Source organism: Grampus griseus, assembly GCF_964374135.1.
Source record: "Grampus griseus genome assembly, chromosome: 11".
NCBI classification, from domain to species: Eukaryota; Metazoa; Chordata; class Mammalia; order Artiodactyla; family Delphinidae; genus Grampus; species Grampus griseus.
In genome coordinates, this window is record NC_139005.1 from 16,981,765 (window position 1) to 17,005,464 (window position 23,700).

General features: G+C 38.2%; 1 protein-coding gene across 14 annotated transcripts in view; it reads right to left on the reverse strand.

The window, feature by feature from the left end:
• ABCC9 (ATP binding cassette subfamily C member 9) overlaps positions 1 to 23,700 on the reverse strand; it is a 149,072-nt gene that overhangs the window by 3,485 nt on the left and 121,887 nt on the right. For 8 of the 14 annotated variants that reach the window (XM_082665444.1, XM_082665434.1, XM_082665433.1 and 5 more), the window contains 8 exons: positions 14,659 to 14,760; positions 13,957 to 14,077; positions 12,562 to 12,692; positions 11,735 to 11,813; positions 9,740 to 9,848; positions 8,273 to 8,376; positions 5,909 to 6,042; positions 3,818 to 3,880 (listed from right to left, as the gene is read on the reverse strand). In XM_082665444.1, the coding sequence (XP_082521570.1) occupies positions 3,818 to 3,880; positions 5,909 to 6,042; positions 8,273 to 8,376; positions 9,740 to 9,848; positions 11,735 to 11,813; positions 12,562 to 12,692; positions 13,957 to 14,077; positions 14,659 to 14,760 (843 nt within the window). Of the gene's footprint in view, positions 1 to 2,932; positions 3,108 to 3,817; positions 3,881 to 5,908; positions 6,043 to 8,272; positions 8,377 to 9,739; positions 9,849 to 11,734; positions 11,814 to 12,561; positions 12,693 to 13,956; positions 14,078 to 14,658; positions 14,761 to 23,700 lie in introns of all 14 variants that reach the window. The other 6 variants (XM_082665437.1, XM_082665436.1, XM_082665445.1 and 3 more) reach the window with 2 other exon arrangements.

Genomic DNA, 23,700 nt, shown 5'->3' on the forward strand with positions numbered 1-23,700 from the left:
GGATCTGGTACTTAGAGGATTGTTCACCTGTCATTCTTAGCATCATGGTTAAGAATGCAGGCTCTGGGGCTTCCCTGGTGGCGCAGTGGTTGAGAGTCCGCCTGCCGATGCAGGGGACACGGGTTCGTGCCCCGGTCCGGGAAGATCCCACATGCCCCGGCTCGGCTGGGCCCATGAGCCATGGCCGCTGAGCCTGCGCGTCCGGAGCCTGTGCTCCGCGACGGGAGAGGCCACAACAGCGAGAGGCCCGCGTACCGCAAAAAAAAAAAAAAAAAAAAAAAAGAATGAAGGCTCTGAAGTTAGAATGGACTCATGTTTTGGTTGTGCAACCTCGAGCAACAAACAACTTTTGTATGCTTCACGTTTCACATCAGTGAAATGGTGGTCGTCACAGTACCTGCCTTGGAGAACGGTGGTGGGGATCAAATGAGATAATCCATGTAGAAAAAAATTCAGGACTTTGTCTGATACATATGAGCAAATAATAAATGTCAGCTGCTATAATTTTTTTATCGTTAGGATTTACAAGGGAAAAGTCTTTGCCGTGGACCTTTTCACTACTCTTGCTAAGATAAGTGCTGTCCCACGGAAATATAATGTGAGTCACGAATGTGAGGCACATGTAATTTTAAATCTCTTAGGAGCCACATTTTACAAGCACAAATAAACAGGTGGAATTTATTTTAGTAATGTATTTTACCAATATAGCCCAAATGTTATTTCAACATGTAACCAATATAAAAATTATTAATGAGATCTTTTACTTTCTTTTATTAGTATTAAGTCTTTGAAATCCAGTACGTATTTCACACTTACGACACCTCTCAATAGGACCAGCCACATTTCAAGTGCTCAGAGCCACAGGTGGCCAGGGCGCATCATATTGGACCTGGACTGAACAGGTCAAAACATCAGTATGAAGATGGGACTGCCGAACCTAGACATATCATCTCTCTAGCTGGTACACAGTCTTCCAAAGTGTCTTCTCCTAACAATCCAAAGTCCAGCCTAAAGCCGTCCCCAGAAGCAAAGGCTTATCACTTGCCCTGAGCCATGCAGATGGGGTAGTCTCAATGCTCATGCTTTCAGAAAAGCGAGCAATCCTGGCTGGCACTCACAACTAGAGGGGAAAAGCAACATGAATATGGAATGTGATAAAGATGACTGCTTAGAACATTCACCACTATTTTCAACATCCATAGACAAACCTACATCATTCACTAAATACAGGTAATGAATGGTATATATTTAGGAATTATCACACTTTGAAGGATAATGTTTACCTATCTTTGAGAATGGACCAGAGCCACTTGCATCCCCATACATTTAGAAAAAAAATAAACATAATGAGCCATTTAATAGCTGCTATGCATTCCCTTCAAAAAAATTAGTTCTTCAATAACCATATCATAGATACTAAAAAAAAACCTGGCTTCTAAATCCATAAACAGAATATTATAAACATTGCCTTGATATTCTAAAATAATGTTTACTTTTAAAAATATTGAAACACGTGGCCTATAGAAATAAATATATCAAGTGTTTATTCTATTACTCCAAAGTATTTTTCACTTGACGAAGTACGGTATCAATTGTCATAGCAATGATGAAATTTTCAAAATGCTCCAGAGAAATTAATTTCATCAAGAGCGAAGAATAGATCACCTTCCTTAAAAAAAATGCCATGCACTATTTTGGGGTATGAGCGCTGCTTTTTCGAAGCCTGAGAAAGTTATCTTAAAAGTTATTCCACAATTTTCAGCGGCAGTTACCAAAAGTAACAGAACAACTTTTATCAGGGAAGGAAAAATAGTTACTCTTAACAGAGCTGAGGGTTGCTGTACAAGGGGTCTACCACAAATTCGTGGAGTTCTCCTTCCTATAAGCCTGGTAAAAAGAGTTGATCCCACAGTAATCTGTTCTCCTCTACAGCTTTCTGTGTGTCCAGGGGAGAGAACTTTAGGTATCCTGGTGGCCACCTCCACACTGGTGGTCTTGAAAGGAAGAATGGGTAAAAGATAGTCAAGTACACAGAAAAGTAACAGTGAATGTAGGAGAACAGAAATCAGGTAAGAGAACATATTTTTTTGTTGAAAAAATACAAATTATGCTCAAGTATCTTTCAGGTGTTGACTAAACGGGAGCACCCAACAATACCATGCTTCATGCAGAGTAAAGAAAACTAGTTCTTTGAGTAAACAAAGGTCTGTTTTTCCCCTTTTAACCTGCCTTTTTCAGGGGAGCAGGAAGGTCTTCCTCCCCATCTCTTCAGTGAGAAAATTCTGGGAAATATTATAGAAACATTTTTCAAGTTAGCCAATTCTCTCACCCATTAAGTCATTCACACTTTAGTGTGAATGAGTTAATCAAGCGACTCCAGGGCAGAAAGAATCACAGAGTTCACTGGGAAAGTGAGAGAAAGTGGATTTCTTTTTACTTAGGCCCAGTTTACAGAAGGTGGGCCCTGATGGGGAATCATTTCCAGCCACCCTGAAAAAGCTGCACTTCAAAGGGTACCCTTTCTCCCATGCATCATTCACAAAACTGGAAGCGCAAGCAAGCACTCCATACATAACTCCTATGACTCAACTGTTAAACTTAAGTAATTATTAAGTTAAACGATGCATTCTTCAGGACAGGTAAGGAGCATCACGTGTACGGTACTTTAAGGACGCTTACAGAACATCCTCAAGGAAGAGCGAAAGTGTTCCTTAAGATAGAGGTAAATCTGGGTCCAGGTTTCCCGACTCTCTCTCTCGTGCACGTGTACATTTGAAAACATTCAAGTGCCTCATTTGTATTGAGCACGGTGGCACCCCGGTTGAACTGATTTGTATAATAATACCCTGTAGTTGGTTCCCTCAACACTTCCCTCCCCTCTAATCTCTGCCTTCGCTGGGCCTTACTGGGGGGAGGTTGCTAAGATAAGTACCAGAGAATGGCCTACTTGGCAGAGTAGCTCAGGATGTCTACTTGTTGGTCATCACCAAAGTGGTAAAGAGGCCATTCTTGACAGCGAGCAAGTTGGGAACAGTATCACACTCCACTAATATACCCTCAGATAAGACTAAAACAATGCCTGCATCCAAGATTGAAGAGACACGGTGCTGGAGAGAAAAGAAAAAGGGAAAGAAGAGAAAAGAATCAGCAAGAGGGGAAAATGTCTAAGCAGTTCATTTAAAAAGTAGTTCTGTTAAATGTAAGCCTAAATGTCAATAAGAATCCATCCATCTGCAAAGAGGAAGAGACAAAACCATGGCCTCTTTGAAGTAAGCTATAATGGGCATTACAAAGATTTAAGCATTTTTTTCAATTTGATTATCTTCTCTTGAGGACGAAGGCCCTGGCAAGGCAGAACAGCTGTCTCATTGTCTCTTTGCAAACAGCTAAGTAAATAGGAACATAGAAGTTAAGTGCAAATAGTAGCAGACTAGGGAGTCAAACCAATGAATTTTGCTTCTGAAACTGATCATCAGACAATTCGATTATTAAAAGAAAGAATAATCCCATATGAACTGCCATCTGTATCTGGTGAAAAAGTACAGGCCACGACCTGCTGGAATCCCGAGACTGAGAATGTTCTTTCATTGTAACCTAGCAGAGGAAGGTAGGGCAGACGGCTTGGAAAAAAACAGTGTAAAGGCTTTCAAACCATAGCTGTTCTTTTTTTGTTGTTGTTTCTTTTTTTTGTACAGATACAGAAATATTAGCAGAGAAATACATGATTCAACATATTTTAATTGCTCAAAAATAAAGAATATTGAATCTTGGAAGAAAAACCAAAGAGCAGTAAATCAACTCTGTCGCCCATACTTACAGCTATTGTAACAACGGTGCGGTCTGCAAAAGCTGTCATTACCACTTTCTGCAAAATGTTTTCCTGCCAAAAAATAAATAGAGTCTGAGTTTTCTCTGGACTACTTTCTCTTGCCATAATATTGATACTGCGTCCCTAAGAACAAGGCTTCAACATGCCCAATCTCTTCCGAGAACTCTCACTGCTAAGTCTTCTGCAGAAGGCCTAACAGGGAGCAGTGCCCAGCAGCAAGCTCTGGCTGGCTTCTGTAGTGTCTTCAAAATGCAAATAAAACTCAGCTTATCAACTAGGAATGACTGATAGATTTATTGCCAGGAAACTGAATGAGGAAAATGAAACCAAATGGGTGTGGAAATGTTCACTTGAGTTATGCCATAAAAAGGATGTATTCAAAACTAATAAAACCCTAAAATAGTGTTAAGTTTTGTGTCAGAAAAGGAAAAAATAAAGTACATGCTAAAAATTTGGATTTTGATCCATAAAAGTACATTCCAGGCAGGAACTATTTTTACTCCCACCACAAACCATTATTATCATTATATTTTAAAAGATGTCCTGGGTAAGGATTCTACCTCTATCCCAGAAAAAAAGTTCGATTACCTACGTCTTAAAGTGAAGGAGCTATTTCTTCCAATCACATGGTTTATTACCAATTAATTCATTCTTATTCTCCCTCTTTCTCTCTCTCTCATCTTTACTGAGGCAGTACTAGCCTTACAATAAGCCACAATATTGTAAGAACTTAGTAATTAATACTAATTTTGATGTAGTTATGTTTACTTAGTGAAATGGCTTCATTAGAAACTACTTCATTGCTTTAAATTATCTTAACTCGGAGAAGGATATATAAACTTTGAATAGGTACTTTAACTGATTAGTCTTACTTAATACAAGTAAATGATGTCAAATTAGCACCTCCATATATATGGCTCTTAATAATCTTGAAGCTGTTTCACCTTTTTGGGTAGTTTTATTCAATCTAAAGTGTACAGTAAGAAAAGAAATAAGATTTTTATTTTTGTCCTTTCTGATACCAAACTTTTAATATCAAGTTAACTTTTATAAGAACAACATTAATTGATAGCAGTTCAATGTGATATTTTCCCCACTCAATCACAACCTTCCAGACAGATCCTTCTTGGACATATTTGACACTTTTTTTAAATTTAATTTTTCTTTTATATTGGAGTATAGTTGATTTATAATGTTGTGTTAGTTTCAGGTGTACAGCTAAGTGATTCAGTTATACATATACATATATCCATTCTTTTTCAGATTCTTTTCCCATATAGGTTATTACAGAATATTGAATAGAGTTTCCTGTGCTCTACAGTAGGTCCTTGTTGATTATCTATTTTATATACAGTAGTGTGTATATGTTAATCCCAAACTCCTAATTTATCCCTCCCCCTATTTGACACTTTTAAATGATTTCTTTCAAAAGGCAAAGTTTCTGCCTCGTTACCATGAATACATTGAGAAGGCCATTATTAATTCTAGCCAACATTAATTATAATGACTCCATCTTCAAATTGCATTAGAAAATGATTGGTTTCGATTATCAATAGATTCTATTAAATAGAGATTTGCATACTTCATCTTAGAACTTCCACGACACAACACTTGAATACTTGAATACAGTACAGTACTCTCATCAACTGAGCCCTGGAATTTTACTGTTTTGAGGATTTATCAAAAAGTGATGGTACTGAAAGGAATAGATATATGTGTATGTATAACTGAGTCACTTTAATGTACACTTGAAACTAACACACACTGTAAATCAACTATTATTCAATTAAAAAGAGGTAGAATGGAGAAAAATAAAGTAAAATAAAATAAAACTAGAAAAAAAGTGATGACAAATTTATATGATGTTTATTGGCAATAGGAGGTCCTTTAAAAGAAGAGTCAAGTCTCCTTTACTGAAATTCTGTTGTGCTGCATCATTGGTTGATCAAGGAGGTGGCTGAGAAGATACTCAAAACAATAGTACTGAGCATTCAGAATCCAATCAGGAAAAATAAATTGTAATTTTCACATGCATTTCTTCATCTCATCAATTTAAAGAAGCTTAGATAATGCACTCACTGTGGCCATGTCGATGGAAGCTGTCGCTTCGTCCATGATGAGAATACTGCTCTTGCGGACAAAGGCCCTGGCAAGGCAGAACAGCTGTCTCTGTCCAACGCTAAAATTCTCCCCACCTTCAGTGACAACTGCATCTAAATCAAAAAAAGAAGCAAGGACTTCATTAAAGAAATGATACGAACATTTTCCTTGGGCAAAGTAGTGGAAAACACATTATGTCCTACAAGAACATGCTGCATATCACTTTGTACTGGTGCAAGGATTTCACATTGGAAAAGCAAAGAGGAACTTTAACTGGGGAAAATTAAGATGATCCTGGGTCACACTGTGTTTGAAAACAGGTGGTAAATTCCCTCCTTATAGTAGGATATAAAATACTGTTAAACATTTTAAAGACTGGAAGACCTTGGAGATTATTTAATTATTTAGTAGAATTATCCAAGGCCCAGGGAGATGATGTGGCTTGCCCAAGATCACCTAGTTAACTGGTAGTAGAGCTTGATAAGAAACAGAATATTCTCAACTCCAATACCTGTTCTCCTTCCATTATATCATCCCCCTGGACTTCAAGCTCCTAGTGGGTAAGGACTGGGTTTGTTTTTGTTTATCAATGTATCCCCAGTACTTACCACTTGGCATCTGACATAGTAGCTGAATGAAACTTTATTGCATGGATAAATGAGTTATGTCCTCATTATAGTTTCTTTTTTTTTGGTTTCAACCACATTTTATAAAGTACTACTGTGAGTTTAGCTTAAGTTCTATTTCCAAAATAATCTATATTATTAGGATTCAAACACCTTTTAGTAGGGCTCTGAGAGGAAATTTCTATTGATTATTGCCTCACTGCATCAAATTCTTATAATTTCTCACGCCTGGAGGCTATGCATCTATTCTCCAAATTTTAATGTATATAATAAATAAAAAGGAAGCGGGGCATGATGAATGTTCTTCACTAGAGTTGGCATGAACCAGATCATTATCAAACCACTGATGTAATCTTTATTAAGACAATGAGCATAAACGGTATTCAATTACATAGTGTAAATGCAATTCCCTGTTGCTTACACTGTACCAGACCCCCAAACACTATGCCCATGATTCAAAACAGGTACATGCAGGTCTCATGTTAGTGAAGAGAACTATAAAGATGTAATTGTCTGCCTTTCCAATTATTAACGGGGGGAGGGCAGAGTCTCTAAATACCAAGGAAAAAAGGTCTGTAAGCATTATCGCAAGTAGACTTTTCAAGTACATTTGCTGGGCTTTCCAGAGCAGACATCAAAAATTATCATGGGAAAGTTCACCCAGACCTCTGCAATTACTTCCACGGTGACACAGGCAAAGTCAGTAAAACTATCCTTAAAGACACACTGCCCCAATTTCGTTTGTGGGATGCCTTTTCCTTGGGACTAAATTATCATCATAAAAGGTATTGTTTTTGAGTCTCCTTTCCCAAATAAACTAACACATAAACATCATTTTATTTTGTGGGTTAATTAAAAAAAAAAACAAACTAGATGCCAAACAACACAATCAATTTGGCAACTACATATTATGTACTAAAATTAGAATACCAACCAACCACTACCTTTCCAACGCTTTCTTAAATGTGTTTGGGTTTTAAGGAAACAGAAGTCCAAAACTACAGACGTTCGCTTTTATGAATAAAGACTATATCATGAACTCTCTCTTGTTTCATTAATCATGTTGTTCTTTCGTTATTCACATTGCTCTTTTGTTTTTATCATCGGTTATTTGCCAGAAATTATACTACATCTGGGACTGAATTTAACTCAGGGATCGTTTGAGTACATGTTTCATACCTTACACAAGTACCCAAACTGATCCTGCAGCTAGGTAATAGAAAATAATGTCTTCCAAAAAATTATGTTATGTAAGTAAAAGGAATATGCCCTCCTGGCAGCAAAGAAAATGGCTGCTACTGTGGAGAAAATACCTGCTTCTAAATGGTACCAAGTACTCTTTGGACCTAACAGCCTTTTCAGTCCTCTTATCTACCTACTGAGGGTTAGGCATTCATGTAAATCATGTGAGCAGAATGACCACAAGGAAACATTCTAATTAAACTGATCTATATCCATCAATGGTGGAAAGACTAAAGAGATAAATGTATTAATTGGAATATTTTGGCCTGCTCGCCTAGAACAGAAGGTTATAAGGTTTCATCCTCTTGCACCCCCTGCAAAAACACTAGATTTTGAAGTTGTCCTAATGACCTTTAGGAGATTATTTTAAATATAAGGAGATTTAACACTAGAATTATGTGATTCCAGCAAAAAATGTAGATATGTAGAATTCACTGCATATGTAAAAAATAAATGTATCATTTAGAAAATATACCTAGACCTCCTGGTAGGGATTTGACCATATTCTTCAATTGAGCAATTTCTAGAGCTTCCCAAAGTCTGTCATCCGTGCATTTGCATTCCGGATCTAAATTAAATCTGTAGGAAAAAAAATCAGTTAATTAGTGAATAAATTTTAAAAATGATTTTTAATGTACATTTGCTTACTGCTGTTCTTTCCTTAAAATGTAAATCCTATTTGTTTTGGTTACTGCTGTATGCCCAGGATCTACAACAGTGCTTAGGATAGAACAGGCATCCAATTCATGCTTGATGGGTGAATGAATGACCTGAATGTTATGGGCAATGGTTTTCGATGATATCATTAGTAAGTTTAAATCCATGATAAGATTTGATACAATTCATTAAATTGGATACATCTACTTTCATATTATGTATAATATAACTTGAATAGTGTCTAGCAAAGTATTCCTACAGAACTGACATTAAATACATAAATCTATATGGGAACGTGCAATGCTATTTTAGATGAGCTATGCTGCACCAACCACAATAACAATATTCATAATAAATATAATCAGAGATATAGATTTACTATAATATTGCTAAATAATCTGATACGCCCAGAACTTTTAATTAAAGTAATTTTACAATTGAATATGGAGCAGTCTTACATACATCTTCTCTTCAAGACAAGGAATATTTAGTAAAAGGTGGCAAATACTTTGCAGTTAAGTAGATAGAGGAGGGGAGCAAGAGAGAACAGAGGGTGGATGGAATGAGAGCCATGATCTGGTGGATGATGACACAGTGGACCTTGGAGTTGGACAAACTTTATTTGGAATGGCAGTGCTACCACTAACTAAGTATATGAACTTGGCCAAGCTACAGCTTCTCTGAGGTTCAAAATCCTCATCTGTAAAATGGGGACAATAATATGAACACTAGAGCAGTGCTCTGAGGATTTGATGAGATGATATATCAATATTTAAAGGACCTAGCAAAGAGTAGTACCTCCATTCTTTTTTTTTTTTTTCATGAGAAACCGCAAACCAGGCATGGAGAAGGCTGTAGCAGCTTCTTCAGAGCAATTTCGGCAGAAGGAGAAGTTGTGGGTGATGGGAGGGACTCAAGGTATTAACCAAACTCAATATCTGCTGAGGCCAGACCAGACACACAGAGATAGGCAGGGTGTCTGTAGGGTGGACACCTCAGAAATGTCTGCCAGGAATCACTGTCCCCAAGTACAGAGGAAAAAGTGACGTTTGTAGGGTCGGATAGAAGAGATGAACTTCTGGCGGCACAAAGGATGGGCTTCTATAGGTTGATTTAGCCACTCTAGGTGCCCCAATCCAAACTGTGGGACAGAACATTTGACCTCATCATCTTGGTGACAAACTTTCACACCTACCTGAAAAGCAATTCTGAGTAAAACCCTCCTGTGAGCCGAAGGGTAAGTCCTGAGGCACATGGGTTTCTGATGAATGAATACGTCACCTACCGAATAGAACCGCTGAATAGTATTGGATCCTGCAGAATGATTGAAAGTCTAGAACGCAGTGTGTGCAGCGGCAGTTTTGAAATGTCTATCCCATCAATGACAATCTTTCCTGTTAAAGAAAAATAAAAATGGCGGCATGTAGTCAAATCACGAGTAAAGTAATATCTGTTTACAAATTGGAAGTACTTTCCTAGTTCAGAACTGAAATTCAGAAGAGGAAGCTTTCCATTTAAGTATTAAAAACATCATGATATGTCTCTACGAAAAATATACATTTCGGTGATATCTGCTCTTATGTATTTTCTCCTAAAGGGATTTCCACTTTTTATGCAGTTTATGTGGTTCATACAAACCAAAAGTACTTTTTTCCCTCAGTGGTCCTCTTCCTTCCAATATTCCTTTATCCTATTCTTGGCTTTATCTTCCTTCACAGGACATTCTATATACATTTACTGATCTTTTTTATTGTCTCTCTCCCCCAACTAGAATACAAGATCGTTGAAGATGGGCATTTCTGTCTGTCTTATTCACTCGTTTATTGATTGAACAGTACAGTGCATTACAAGTAAGAAAGTAAATTCTATGACATAGGTATCACATTTTAGTGAATTTTTCCACACTGTACATAGACTTGCACAATCTTGACGTCCTTGCCTTTCCCTGATAGATTTATTTTATCATATCGCTTTGTGCAAAGACAATATTGCTCTATGAGATGAGAATGCCCAGAGAAGAATGGCAACTGGAGTCCCTTTTCCAGCTGGATTTAGACCCAAAAGCAGGCAAGATGTTAGCTTAAACTTTCTTTCAAGAATAATATATTATCTATTAAAATCTCAGTCACCTATAACGGTATTAAAAACAGTCATCATAGTCCTCATGGGGCCTGAAATGATGTTTCTGGACTCATGAGAATATGGCTAATCTAATATGTTTCATCATAACCACAGTTTTTTAATGAAAAGTTTCAATCAATTGTCTTTGGATCATGTAATTGGCTTATAATGCAAATTCCACAGAAAATCCTTAAAGTATCTGTGTCTTATTACCAGCCATGGAAAGAGCAAGCTGCTCACCTAGAGGCAGATACTTACCCTGTCCCTGAATCTAAACCCCAAAGAACCTGCAATGACCACAGTTCAACTTTGTTGTTCATAAACTGACCTCTTTATCTCACAGAGCTGTTGTGTAGATTAAATTAAATAATATAAACTGTCAAAGATGATAAAAATGTGAGGTACTATCACCATTATCACAATCATTACAGATAATAATAGTTAGGTACTTCTCGAGCTGATGGATCTCCTTTCATTCAAGATGGCATATGTGTTGGCCTATCTATAGGCCACTTGACAGACTAAATAATGACATATTTTTTCTAAAGCAAAGATTAGATGACTTCCATGTTCAATATTATTAATAATTTTGTGGATGAATAAATATTTTTGTATATTGTCAACGTGTGCTTGGCACTTTCCAGCAATGGTTGCCTCCTAACAAAATGCTCAACATCATTAAACCATGTTTTTAAGAAGATGATGGTAAAAGTCATGCACGAAAATTAAAATGCAGATTACTTATCTTCTTTTTATTCCTTTGATGGAAAGATATATATATATATATATATATATATATTTAGTTTGCAGGAAGCGAGACAGTCTTTTCCTCTCTTCCTTCCTCTTGAAATGCCACCTCTATCTGTTGCTATTCAAAATGGATGGCCTTGTTTTCATTTTACCAATTGAATAGAATGGTCTAATAATAACATCTAGAGCTGAGTTTAGGGCTAATAATTTTATTTCCCCAATTCTATGTTTTTTCTTTACTCCTAGACTGTTTATCTGGGATACCTGTCTCAAATCATGGGTTTCAGGACCCACAGTACTTATAAATATTTACTTTTTATTTCTGCAGGATTAGGTAAGTCGATGTTGCATTTTTTTTTTTAAGGAAGAGCATCACACAGCTAATGAAAAAGTTTAGTTAGTAACTCACCATCAAATATATCAACCATTCTGAAGAAAGCCAGAGATAACGATGACTTTCCACTGCCAGTGCGGCCACATATGCCCACCTAAGAAATCAACTGTCACTCAGAAAGAAGAGGACTCAGACAAAAGATAGAAAATAGGCAGAAGTATTTTTACCTTAGGTAAGACACCATGACGAAACTGCAACTCTATGTAAACAGTTACATTAAAATAATCATTTTCTTCTCAGATCTCCCTTAGGAATTATCATTATTAAGCTAAAAACATGGGTTCTTCAACAAATCTTCAATGATTCCACTCTAACTCTTTCGATTTCTATGTGGGTGTGTTGTTTTACCTTTGTGGCTTCATGTTTGCATCTAGTATACCGTTGACCTAGCAAACAAGTGTTCCACTTTATCTTGGAAGTGATGATTTTATAACAAAATGTAAAATGAGTCCATTTTCCTGCACACTTGCTCTTTTTACAAAAACTAAAATAAATCATTTTGGGACTAGAGCTAGTACAAACACAAAGGTTCTCAAGGGGATATCTGGAATGGTCATGAGCCAAAAGCTAGAAATTTTGAAAAACATGCCTATTGTTCACATTCTTGATCTTCATGGGAGACGAAGGAATGGCAATACAACTTAGAGAATGTGTATTTTATCTGGATCCACTCTCTCCCTTTTCTCTTTTGTGCAAATGGTCTGACCTATAAAGTGTAGGGAATATAATGGGAGCCCAGTGAGGCTGTGGTTGGCTGGGATGTCTAAAGAGCTCAGGTGGTAATGGAGTGGTTCCATCTGAGCGTTTGTATGAAATAAATCAAATGGCAGTGAATTCCATACCTTTTGCCCAGGTTTGATGTAAGCCTTGACGTGTTTAAGAACAGGCTTCAGATTATTTTCATATCTGACACACAGATCATGAATCTTGATCTCCCCTTCCTGAGGCCAGTGTTCTGGAACTTGAGAAGGATCTGGGGGGTGGAGATGGGGTAAGGGAAGAGAGAAAGAGACAGAGACAGAGACAGAGACAGAGAGGTAGAAAGAAACACACACATACTTATATACATTTATACATACACACATAATTTTTTTCTAAATTGAAAGTAGTACTGAACCAAGTTCTGAGTTTTTTAAATTAAAATTTCATTTAGAGTAAAAGCCTCTTGATTAAGAACTTTAAAAATAGCTTTTGTGTGTCTGTTTTGGAGCATTAATGGGCATCATATATCCCAGCATTCCATCACTCAATTCTATTCATAGTGGTTCATCTGTGAATGGATTCATTTGTTCACTCAGTTGGTCATCAAATATTTGAATGCTTCAAATGTGAAAGGTGTTGTGCAGGATGCTGGGAATATGGAGATGGAAGACATGCCTCAAGGTGCTCATTGTGCCCGGGGGACGCATGCAAGTGAGTTAGACCCTACAGGACTGCATGGAGAGTCACGTGATGGAGGCCAATCCGAGGTGTTCTGGGAGCAGAGATGGTGGTAACCCAAGAGTTCCAGGAGGGTTTCAAGTGGAGACGGTGCCTGAGATGAATCTTAAAGGATAAGAGGTAGGGAAAGTTGTTTCAAATATATAGAGGGAGAAGAACAAAGATATAAAGAAAGCATAGCATGTTGGTATGGCCCAAGTAAAAGGTGTATAGGTGGGATGATGAGAAATGAGAGTAGGTGGGTGGGTAAGGGTTGACTAACAAAGGGTCTAGCAGACTGAGCTAAGTTACCTGGAGTTTGTCCTTGAAGACCTCGAGAGCTATTGAAGGATTTAGGCAAAAGAATGCATTTGAAGCATGAGATTTACATTTAAGGAAGATTAGTCTGTCCTCAGTATTGAATTTTCTGCCAGTTTTATTCTAGCAAGGCTAAGAATCTCAGTTAGAATTTAAAATCCAAGTTTCTTGCCATCTAAGTTAATACGGTCTGGAGAAAGAGAATAGAATAGTTCATAATTTAGGTTGGTAATTAATAAAGTCCATATATATCATTCTCTTTAAGTACTACTAAATAATGTCAATTTGGACTCTCGTTGTATCCAAGACTTTTCAGGCCTAAATAATCACATCTTTTTCAGGTTCAGGTGTACCTTTATCAAGCAAAGTCAAGATGAGAGGGGATTCTCTGGCCATTGAAGTGGAAAACAAAAGCAAAAATGACAGTGTGCCTGACACACAACTAATCTTTTTTTAAAAATAACTATTTAAGTGAAATAAAATGATATTCAGAACAATACCGATGGTGCCTTCATAGTTCTCAGACTCCATAGTTAAGAAACTGTTCACTTTCTTCACTGCCCCCATCTGGACCTCCACATCGGCCAAGTTCCTCACAACCCAATTCAAATAATTGGTTATCTGTGTCAGGTGACAAAAACAAAAACACATATAAAATGAAGTCATAATTTTTGTAAGCACTGGATATTAGGGGATAGGATGACTTGGACAGTTCATATAGGTACAATTCATAAATGCTGCAGGATATCAGAGACCAGAGAGGATGTCATGGGATAAAGTTGGCAAATAAAGTGTCTGCTCTTCTTCAAGGGTCCTCAAATGTCACTGTTCTGTGAACTGTCCTGACTTCCCTGCACAGTGGATAGTTGTATCTCTGTTTCCATTTACCTCATTTATAGTCATATTCAAGTCAGTGTCCTTAAATGTGTGGTGAGCAACTCAGGACAAGAATTCCAAACAGCCTTGGGAGAACTCTGACCAGAGGGTTTGAGGACTTTCTAAAAATTGGCTCGCAATATCAGAAATGAATCCATGCCATCCTAAAATGCTGCGTTTGGGCCCAAATCTACTATTATTTGCAGGCTGTCATCTTGTTATGAACTTCTAACTCCTCTCTAACATCCACGAATAAGAGTTGATAATAACCACATACAGAAAGTACCTCCAGCACTGCGCAAAAAGAGACTTTCATCCATACGTACCGTAAGTGCATACAGAAGACCTAAGCCCACCAATCCAGAATTGGAAGACCCACTAATGGATGCAATTGATGCAGTGAGAACAATGCAAGCTCCCAGATAATCCTAAAAAGGAGTGAGAAAAAAATATTAAAAGATTCTCCCCAAGTTCTTAAACCAAAGATCTCAATCAACCCAGGTGATCACTAAGAGAATAAACGCTACTCCTTGTGTATCCTGTTACGTTTCGGAAGAATGTTACAGAAGGTATAACAACTCACACTATTAGGACGGGAAGGGAAACGATGCAAGGCTCTGATTATATTCATGCAGATATGCTTTCAGAGACGTTAAACACCTGGTCAGAAATTAAGCTGCAATTTCTGGCACGACCAGTATCAGACACAGGGTTTTCTTTCTTTCTTTCTTTTTCTTATCTACTGCGTTGTGTTGCCAGACAAGCAATTATTTTTGAACTTAACTTTCTACCTTAAATTTCATGTGTGCTTATACCAGGGTTGAGATTAGCTCTCTTGTATGCTAAGTCAAGGCCTTTGCAGAAGTTTGCCTCTAGTTAGCTTATTGGGATTTGTATCCGAACTACTGTCGACTATCTGGTCTCAGAGTCTGGGATATTAAATCTATAGATTTCATGGAAATAGGAATAAGTGTAATTTTTCTTCCTAAATTAGAAACATGGCATGTCTTAGGGTATCTGAATTGTCTATGACCCAATGATAAACTCTTCCGAGAAATTTAAAAAATTCATTAAGGCCAGCCTTAAACTCAAAGGAGAGCTAAGGGACATCTGTCCATTTTCTAACACACTCTTTCTTCCCCATTTCCCAGGCACTATTCTTAGGCACTATTCTTAGGCACTATTACGTCTTATCTTCCGAAAAAGAAATCTTTAAAACTTGTCATGCTGATGTGTCACACATGCCAGAAGTAGAGAGAAGTTCAGGCAGGAACACTTTCTAGAATTATCTCAAGTCTCATCTCACTGGTGATAACCATCTCTAGAAAGATAACCTCTGCTACCTCAAAAAAATAACTAGTAACTAGGTGATAAGACCATAATGACAGTAATAGAGTGTTTAACATGCTGAAGTCAGGAATGCAGTTTCTCAGGGCTTCTCAACCCTGAGAAGCCACTGGTCAACCCTTCTCAACCACTGGCGCAGTGGTTGAGAATCCACCTGCCAAGGCAGGGGACATGGGTTTGAGCCCTGGTCCGGGAAGATCTCACATGCTGCTGAGCAACTAAGCCCATGCGCCACAGCTGCTGAGCCTGCGCTCTAGAGCCCATGAGCCACAACTACTGAGCCCGTGAGCCACAACTACTGAGCTCGTGTGCCACAGCTACTGAAGTCTGCGTGCCTAGAGCCCGTGCTCTGCAACGGGAGAAGCCACCGCATTGAGAAGCCCGCGCACCGCAACGAAGAGTAGACCCACTCGACGCAAGAGAGCCAGTGTGCAGCAACTAAGACCCAATGCAGCCAAAAATAAATAAATAAAACAAAACTATAAAACTTCATATATATATGCATATAAGAATGCAGTTTCTCAAATCAGCTAGCATGTGCACATCCTTGCCTCTTTTTAAATAGCACCAAAGATCAAATTGTTGGGGAGCAATCAATGATCCCAGCCTTGGAATCAGAGATCTGGGTTCAAATGATGTTTTTGTCAATTACCAGCTAGTAAGCTTAGATGAGTCATTTAAACCCCTTTGAGACTCAGTTTCTTCTTCGGAAAATAGAAATGATACCTAATTTACAGGGATTTTGAAAGGAATAGAAAAGATTAAATATCAGTTAGATTTACCCCCCTCCATGTAACAGGATGTCTTTTTCTCCCCCTGGATGATTTTCAAAGGTTTGAAGCAAGCTTAAAAGTTTGCGTGCATCATAAACATCAAAGGTTAAAACAGGCACTAAAATTTAATTCTGTAATGACTCCCATTATCTTTACAAAAAATAAAGAAAGAAATCATGAGAGTTAATCCCTTGAGGGAGTAAATTCCACAGAGGTAGTAAATGCTCCTTTGATCGCTTCTTCCGAGGTATCCATTTGTTAACAACTTGTCACATCCCAATCAGACACTTCTTCCTTTTCCCCCTTTATTTGAAGCAACAACTACATGAATGCAGAATCTAACCAGCCTGGGCTGCTCTTTTATATTTTATGAATGCCAACGTGTTCCCAAAATACTTGCAAAATATTTACAGCAATATGAATTTTTCCTTCCCACTCTCTTGTGAAAGGTAATACTTTTTTTAATGTTATGTTATAAATTTGTTATTTCCATATTATCTTTTCTAAAAAGACTCATAAAGCGCTTGTGTGATAAGTTTCAGAAAGTAAGTTAGCACCAGGAGATATTTCCAGCGAGATGCTCCCAGCTTGCTATAAAGAAATATGCCAGTCGGCGTCTGAGAAATTTCTGTGGGCAACATACACTTTAAGGGTTTGAAGCAGGGTATGTTTTTACTAATTTCTGTTCTCCGCTTCCTCTCAGCTGACCTCATTGGAAAGAAGAGCCTCATTCATTCATCCATCTATCCATTCATTCATTCATATATTCTTTTAAAAGAATATATAACTTCCCTGTTTAGAACTATCAATGCCTTCCTATTGCACTTATAATAAATTCAGACTCTGATGAATTACAAAGCCTTATATGATGTAAAGTCTGGAGTCTAGACCCTGCCTCCTCTGACCTTATTTGAAATTCCTTTCCTGCTCCTTCACCCTGCTGCAACTATGTTGGTCTTCCTGTCCTTGGTGAGATAAGCTGGGACCTGGGACCTAGGACCTTTACTGCAGTGCTTGCACCTGAACCAATGAATCCCCTAAGCTAGAGAGTACAAAGAAACTACAAGGGACTAAAAATAACTGCACGCATGCGCAGCTCGGGTGATTATAATAAGATACAAAAAGGCCACAAACCAACTGCCATGTCTGAGGTGCCGGGAGCAAAAGCAGGATACTGCGCATGACCCCTGCGCACAGCACCACCAAGTGGGTGGGCAGACCACGTAAGCCACGCCTTCTCCCCAGCCCACTGATCCTCCCTCACCCTCATCCCATTTAAGGAATCGGCTTGTCACTTCCTCAGGAAGTGAGCAAGCGCACCTGTTACTTATTTTCACTCCCTTGTGCTGCAGCACGAGTCCCAGTAAAACCTTGCCTAAATTTCTCCTCTGGCTTCTTATCAATTTCTTTCTTTTTTTTTGTGGTACGCGGGCCTCTCACTGTTGTGGCCTCGCCCGTTGCGGAGCACAGGCTCCGGACGCGCAGGCTCAGCGGCCATGGCTTACGGGCCCAGCCTCTCGGCGGCATGTGGGATCTTCCCGGACCGGGGCACGAACCCGCGTCCCCTGCGTTGGCAGGCGGACTCTCAACCACTGCGCCACCAGGGAAGCCCTCAATTTCTACTAATTAAAGATTCCAAGGACCTGGGTCAGTAACATTGGAAACATACTTTGTTTCTGCCACTGACTCTGCCTGAAATGTTTCCCAGAGGTCTCAGACACCAGGCTACTGCTCGTCATTTAGGAGTCAATTCTTAAATACACCTCTTTGGAGAGACCTTCCCTTCCTGATCCCACCCCCAGCCCTGGAGCTGTTCTCTAGCGCATTGTCTTGCTTTGTTTTCCTCCTCACACTTCGTGCTATCTGAAATGATCTTATTTGCTTATTTGTTCTCATGTTCATAGTCCATTTACTCTCACTAGAATCTAAGTCCGTGAAAAAAGTCTGTCTAAATTTTCCAGCAACAGGAATACAGTAATGCTAAGTACACTGTAAAGGCCCAATGATTCCTTATGGAATTCATGACTGGATACATTGACCCCCTTCATAAAACATTCACTGAGTTCTTCTATGAGCCAAATATCTTCTAAATCCAGGCTTCTGACGTTTTTTTCTAAAGGACTCTTATGAGCCATTTAAGTCTCCACCAATCCCTTTTCCAGACTTAAGAGTTGAACATGTACAAATATTACAAGGATGCATATTTGACAAGGTGGGAAGCCCAGCACAAAGTTTTATGATTTTTTTATCCCCCGCTTAGAACTGTGATATGACTATCTTAGAAAGCTGTGCTACCTGTGTTAGGAGTTCTTTGCCTTTCTAAAGTGAAAAGCACTCTTAAGTCAAGAACTTCATCATTCAGTTCCCAATATTTATTAATTGTTTTGCTATTTCAATTGTACAGGAAAAACTTATAAAATGCTGTGTTCTGTGTTACAAAGAGCAATCTGAATAGGGCTGGAATAGAACAACGCTGCAACTGACATACCGAAACAAGAGATTAATCAGAGTCTCAATAAATGGAAATTAGACGTAGGCCTAATATAAATATTATAAAGGAAATGGAAAACATTACCCACTCAATCTCTCTTCCTCCCACCTCATTCCCTGTTCATTTATTATGGATCTTTATATTCTATATTGGGCCCTGGATTCCACCATTGTATAGAACTCAATGTTAGACTGAATCAGATAATACTTTAAACTATTTTCTATTGAATTGAAATGGTAATTCTGATAATAGGTGGGTTAGCCTCATCCTGGCAATGAAACCAGCAAAAGAAGTGAAAACAAATGAAGAGAGAAAAGGGAGGGAAGAGATCGATAAGTTAAAGCCAGTATATATTTTCCGTGTCTCTCTCATTGAGCTAATGTTTTCAAAACTACTTGTAAGGTTTTCAGTATGATCATCAGACATTATTTTAATTCTTAGTCCAGTAGATAAAATATGCCAACATTTATATGTAAAGATAATGTAAAGAGATATTTTTGACACCTCAGCAAACAGGCATAGCTTTTTTTTTTTTAATTCATAGGAGCTTTTATTCATAAGAGGTCAATAAGTATTCCACATACCCTCTACTCTCTCTTCTGGTGTGTAACCTTAAATAGCCACTTGTGTAACATGTATTTAATGATACAAATCTCATAGGGCTTTAACAGCATAGGGCTAAGAGAAGGCTCTGTGGGAGGAAGAGCTTTGTGCAACATAAACGTGCCAGGCAGCCTCCCCAAACCCTATTCCTATCCCTGGAATGTACATGACCTAACGATTGTTACACCTTGTTCTGCTACATTTATATTATATTGACAGACTTTTGGGGCCACTTTTCCTCTCTGTAAATAAGATACAATATGAAAAAGCTAGAAGTTATAAAAGTCACCTGCTTTATTCCTCTCTCTCTCTTTTTTTTTTTAGTTAATAATAAAATAATAACTAACATTTATTGGTCATTTGACACATGGCAGGCAGTGTGCCAACAGCTTTCCCTGCCTTGTCTCATTTTTTTTTCTTATTTTTTCTTTTGTTTTGTAACATCTTTATTAGAGTACAATTGCTTTACAATGGTGTGCGAGTTTCTGCTGTATAACAAAGTGAATCAGCTATACATATATCTCCATATCTCCTCCCTCTTGCATCTCCCTCCCACCCTCCCTATCCCACCCCCCTAGGTGGTCACAAAGCTCCGAGCTGATCTCCCTGTGCCATGCGGCTGCTTCCCACTGCTATCTATTTTACATTTGGTAGTGTATATATGTCCAAGGCATAACTTTTTGAAGTACCTTTAGAGCAAGTTTTTCAGGAGATGAACCCACTTCCCAATTCCACAGTCTAGTAAGTTCAAATAGATACAAGAGCTTAAAAGCCAAAATGTCTGCAGTTTAGCATCTAAAACAGTTATTTATCATAAAAATATTCTTCATCATTTTCTTTTTTAAAAAAGTGCTATTTGTGCTGTCTTCTAGTTATATCAATGTGATACTTTTCAGCTCACTTCAGGATTACTACTCCTGCTCAATAACGTTTTTTTTTAAAGTAACTGGAGACTTTTTGGAAGCATTTGATCAGAATTTTACCTCAATCTGCAGAAGAGAGGAAGCTCCTTTGCGCATAACGTTTATCAAGAAATCTCATAGCAAAACCACTAAATTCCAATCACTTCCTTTCAAATACAAGAGTAACAGACGTGAGAAATTGATAGAGCTTACCTTAGCTTCCAGTTTTCCACTTCCTTTACCATTAAACAACAAGTTTAATGAATTATAAAGTGACTCTACTTTTCCACACCTTCTTTCCTTTCCATCGCAAACATGTGAATAACAAAATGGCTTAAAGGCAGTAAGTTAAGAAAGGAGAAGCAGATAGTCTGAATAACTCACACACAGGAGAGGAAACACTTAGGGATTACTAGAAGCACAAATTCTTCTGCTAAGGCTTTCTACATCCTACCAACCAATTCAATGAAAAACGCCTTCAGTCAAAACGATACAATGGAATGACAGATTCTACTTAGGAAACAGAAGCTACTACATACGTGAATGACCACTCTCAGAGAGGGCCCAACAGCAGGACATTTTTATAAGTATAGTGATAAATTGTAACTTCCATTGACTTTGTGAGTTCAACACTCCCCTCCAGAAGGGAAGCCTTTGATTCCTATGTCAAAAGAGAAGCCTCTTATCAGATTTCTAGTGATTCAATAATTTCTCTATCTATATGTGGGATTAGAGTAAAAACTGTTAATTTTCCATACGACACCCTTGTAAATAGTTATCAACAACACTACCTTTCTCCTTCACATAGCCCTCAGAAGTCCACGTCTATGGTTCCACTGAATGCCTGGGTCTCCACATTACAAGATCAACGCACACCTGTCTATAATGGAGTTATGAACATACAGAAAAGCTCTGTGCTGTTTCACAAAATAGACTCTCATGCAAGCTCACCCTGAAGACTATTTTCACTTTAGCCTGTTGATTCTAAAGACTTTTTTTTGGCTTCTTGATGTGATTTTTCTTTTATCCTTTCACCATACACAGCAAGACAAAGCCTTGGAAAGACACCCTTTAGATAGAGTTACACAATTTTCGCAAATGGAAACACCGATGCCAAAGAACTGGAATTGTTTAGTTCAGAGGGATGAAGAGAAAACCCTGTGCTGAACAAAAGAACGTAAGCAGCATTCAAAGGTTAGGCTGTCGTGACACACTGCACATGACTGTGGCCCACTTCACTTGGCGCCCAGAGGAGAAACACTGCCCTCCACTGCCAAAGTAACCTGGGTGGCCACAGTCTGGCTACTTTCTACCAGCCAAACTATTTTATTCTTTTAGATTCTTGTCCTTTTTAATTAGAGTGTGTTGTGAACTTTATTTTTTTCCCAATTCAGAATAACTATGAAATGAACATGGTGGGCAGGGCTACATCTTCCATAGGGAATACTGTTCAGCCAGAGAAAGGGAATAACTTGTAATTGTCTTAACACTTACCTAACATGACCGGGAAAAGAAAGAAGAGCCATATGTAAATATATACACATATATACGTATATATGTACATATATATATTTTAATAGATAATAAGAAAAAAATGGATGGCGCTCAGGGATTTTCCTGAATTTAAAAATGGTGCTTTAACTGTAGTTTCCCTTCCTTCTGGAGACTGTCCACAGAATTCAGTGGCATTGTTCTGGAAAGCTAAAATTGAGAATGAAGAGAAAGGGAAGAGAAAAACAGCCACAGAAAACTACGATAAGTTTTCTCCTCTTTCTCTCCACTTGGGTCATGAGTCCATGAATTAGAGTTGGTGAAATCCCCAGATCTGCATCAGGAACTCTGCTGGCGTCTTCTGAGTTATGCCCAATGCTGCCCCCCTCCTGGTACGGTTTAACTGTGCTTCTGCTATGGGAGCTCCAAGAATAGTTGCTACAGCAGATATTTTTGTTAATTTGCTGAGTAAGATATCAGAGAATAGGGAATGGAGGGGGCTGTGTTGATACTGTAGATAAGGTCCATGCAGACAGAGTCACTGGGCCAAATAGAAATTTTCATTACTTATTTTTTGTAAATGACTTACGAGGCAGAGTATGTCCAGCTGTGGGGTTTGGAGAACATTTCACACCCCAGTCTCCAAGGTCCTGTTTCTCAATGTTCATATCTCTCGTATTTTTGACACAAGATCCATTTCTTTCAAATGGAAATTGTATCTCCAGTGATGCAGACACATCCACAGAAGCACAGTAGTAATGAGGTCATTTACATGTATATGATTGGGTGAAAGGTTATTTCCTTATTGGAGTTTACTCATTTTTAAAATTCTTTATTCATCATTTTTATTCATTTTATTTTACTTTATTCATTCAACACCCCTACTGTGGCATTTATATTCAAATTTATATTCAAATAAATTTATATTCAAATAAATATTCTAATATTCTAAATATTCTGATTCTAATAAAAACTTTCGGTATACCCAAAGAACAGAAAGAGAATAAATCTGTTTTAAGCTGGATCTCTGGGATTGTCTAGAAGCATGTGTGTGTGTGTGTTTGTGTGTGTTGTGTGTACACCCACATAAACTTACCGATACATAAATTCAATAGATGCAAGAGACAAACCATCCACAAAGGACTTTGGACCTTGACTTGTATCAGCAGATACGCCTGGAATGTTGCAGTAAATCAGCAAGTTTCTTACCAAATTTTATATTTACTAATCAGAAATAGAAGCAAAGGATCCTTTAATGTTTTTGTGTTGGTTTTTAAGGGAGAGATCTGGTAAGGCTAGACAGCAAATCATGGAAAGAGTATAATACACAGAAAACAAAGAAAAGACACAAAGACAAATGTGTTATAAGGTAACAGAATGAACGGCAGACCCCACCCTTCCTTTTTCACATATCAGTATTTTTTTTAGACTTCTGCAGGTAGAACTAGAATTCTTTTATATTCAAGTAGGTCCAGCTGCCTTTAATGGGGGGGCGTGTTTAAGTAGCGGAGTGTGAGTCAAGCTAAACTAACCCGTTCTGAATCTGGCTGCTGTTCCTCTCTGAATTTTTCCTGACCTTCCCTTTCTTGGCAGTCTGAAGGCTCTAATATCTTGTCTTCTGGCTATGAGAGCAGAACATATGGTTTGCTTGAAGATTCTTGTTAAACATTTGTCCATTAACCTGACAGTAGGAAGTGTTAAAGAGTAGAAGCAGGAGTCAGGTCAGACACTCACCTCAAGTCCAAAGCAAACACACTTGCC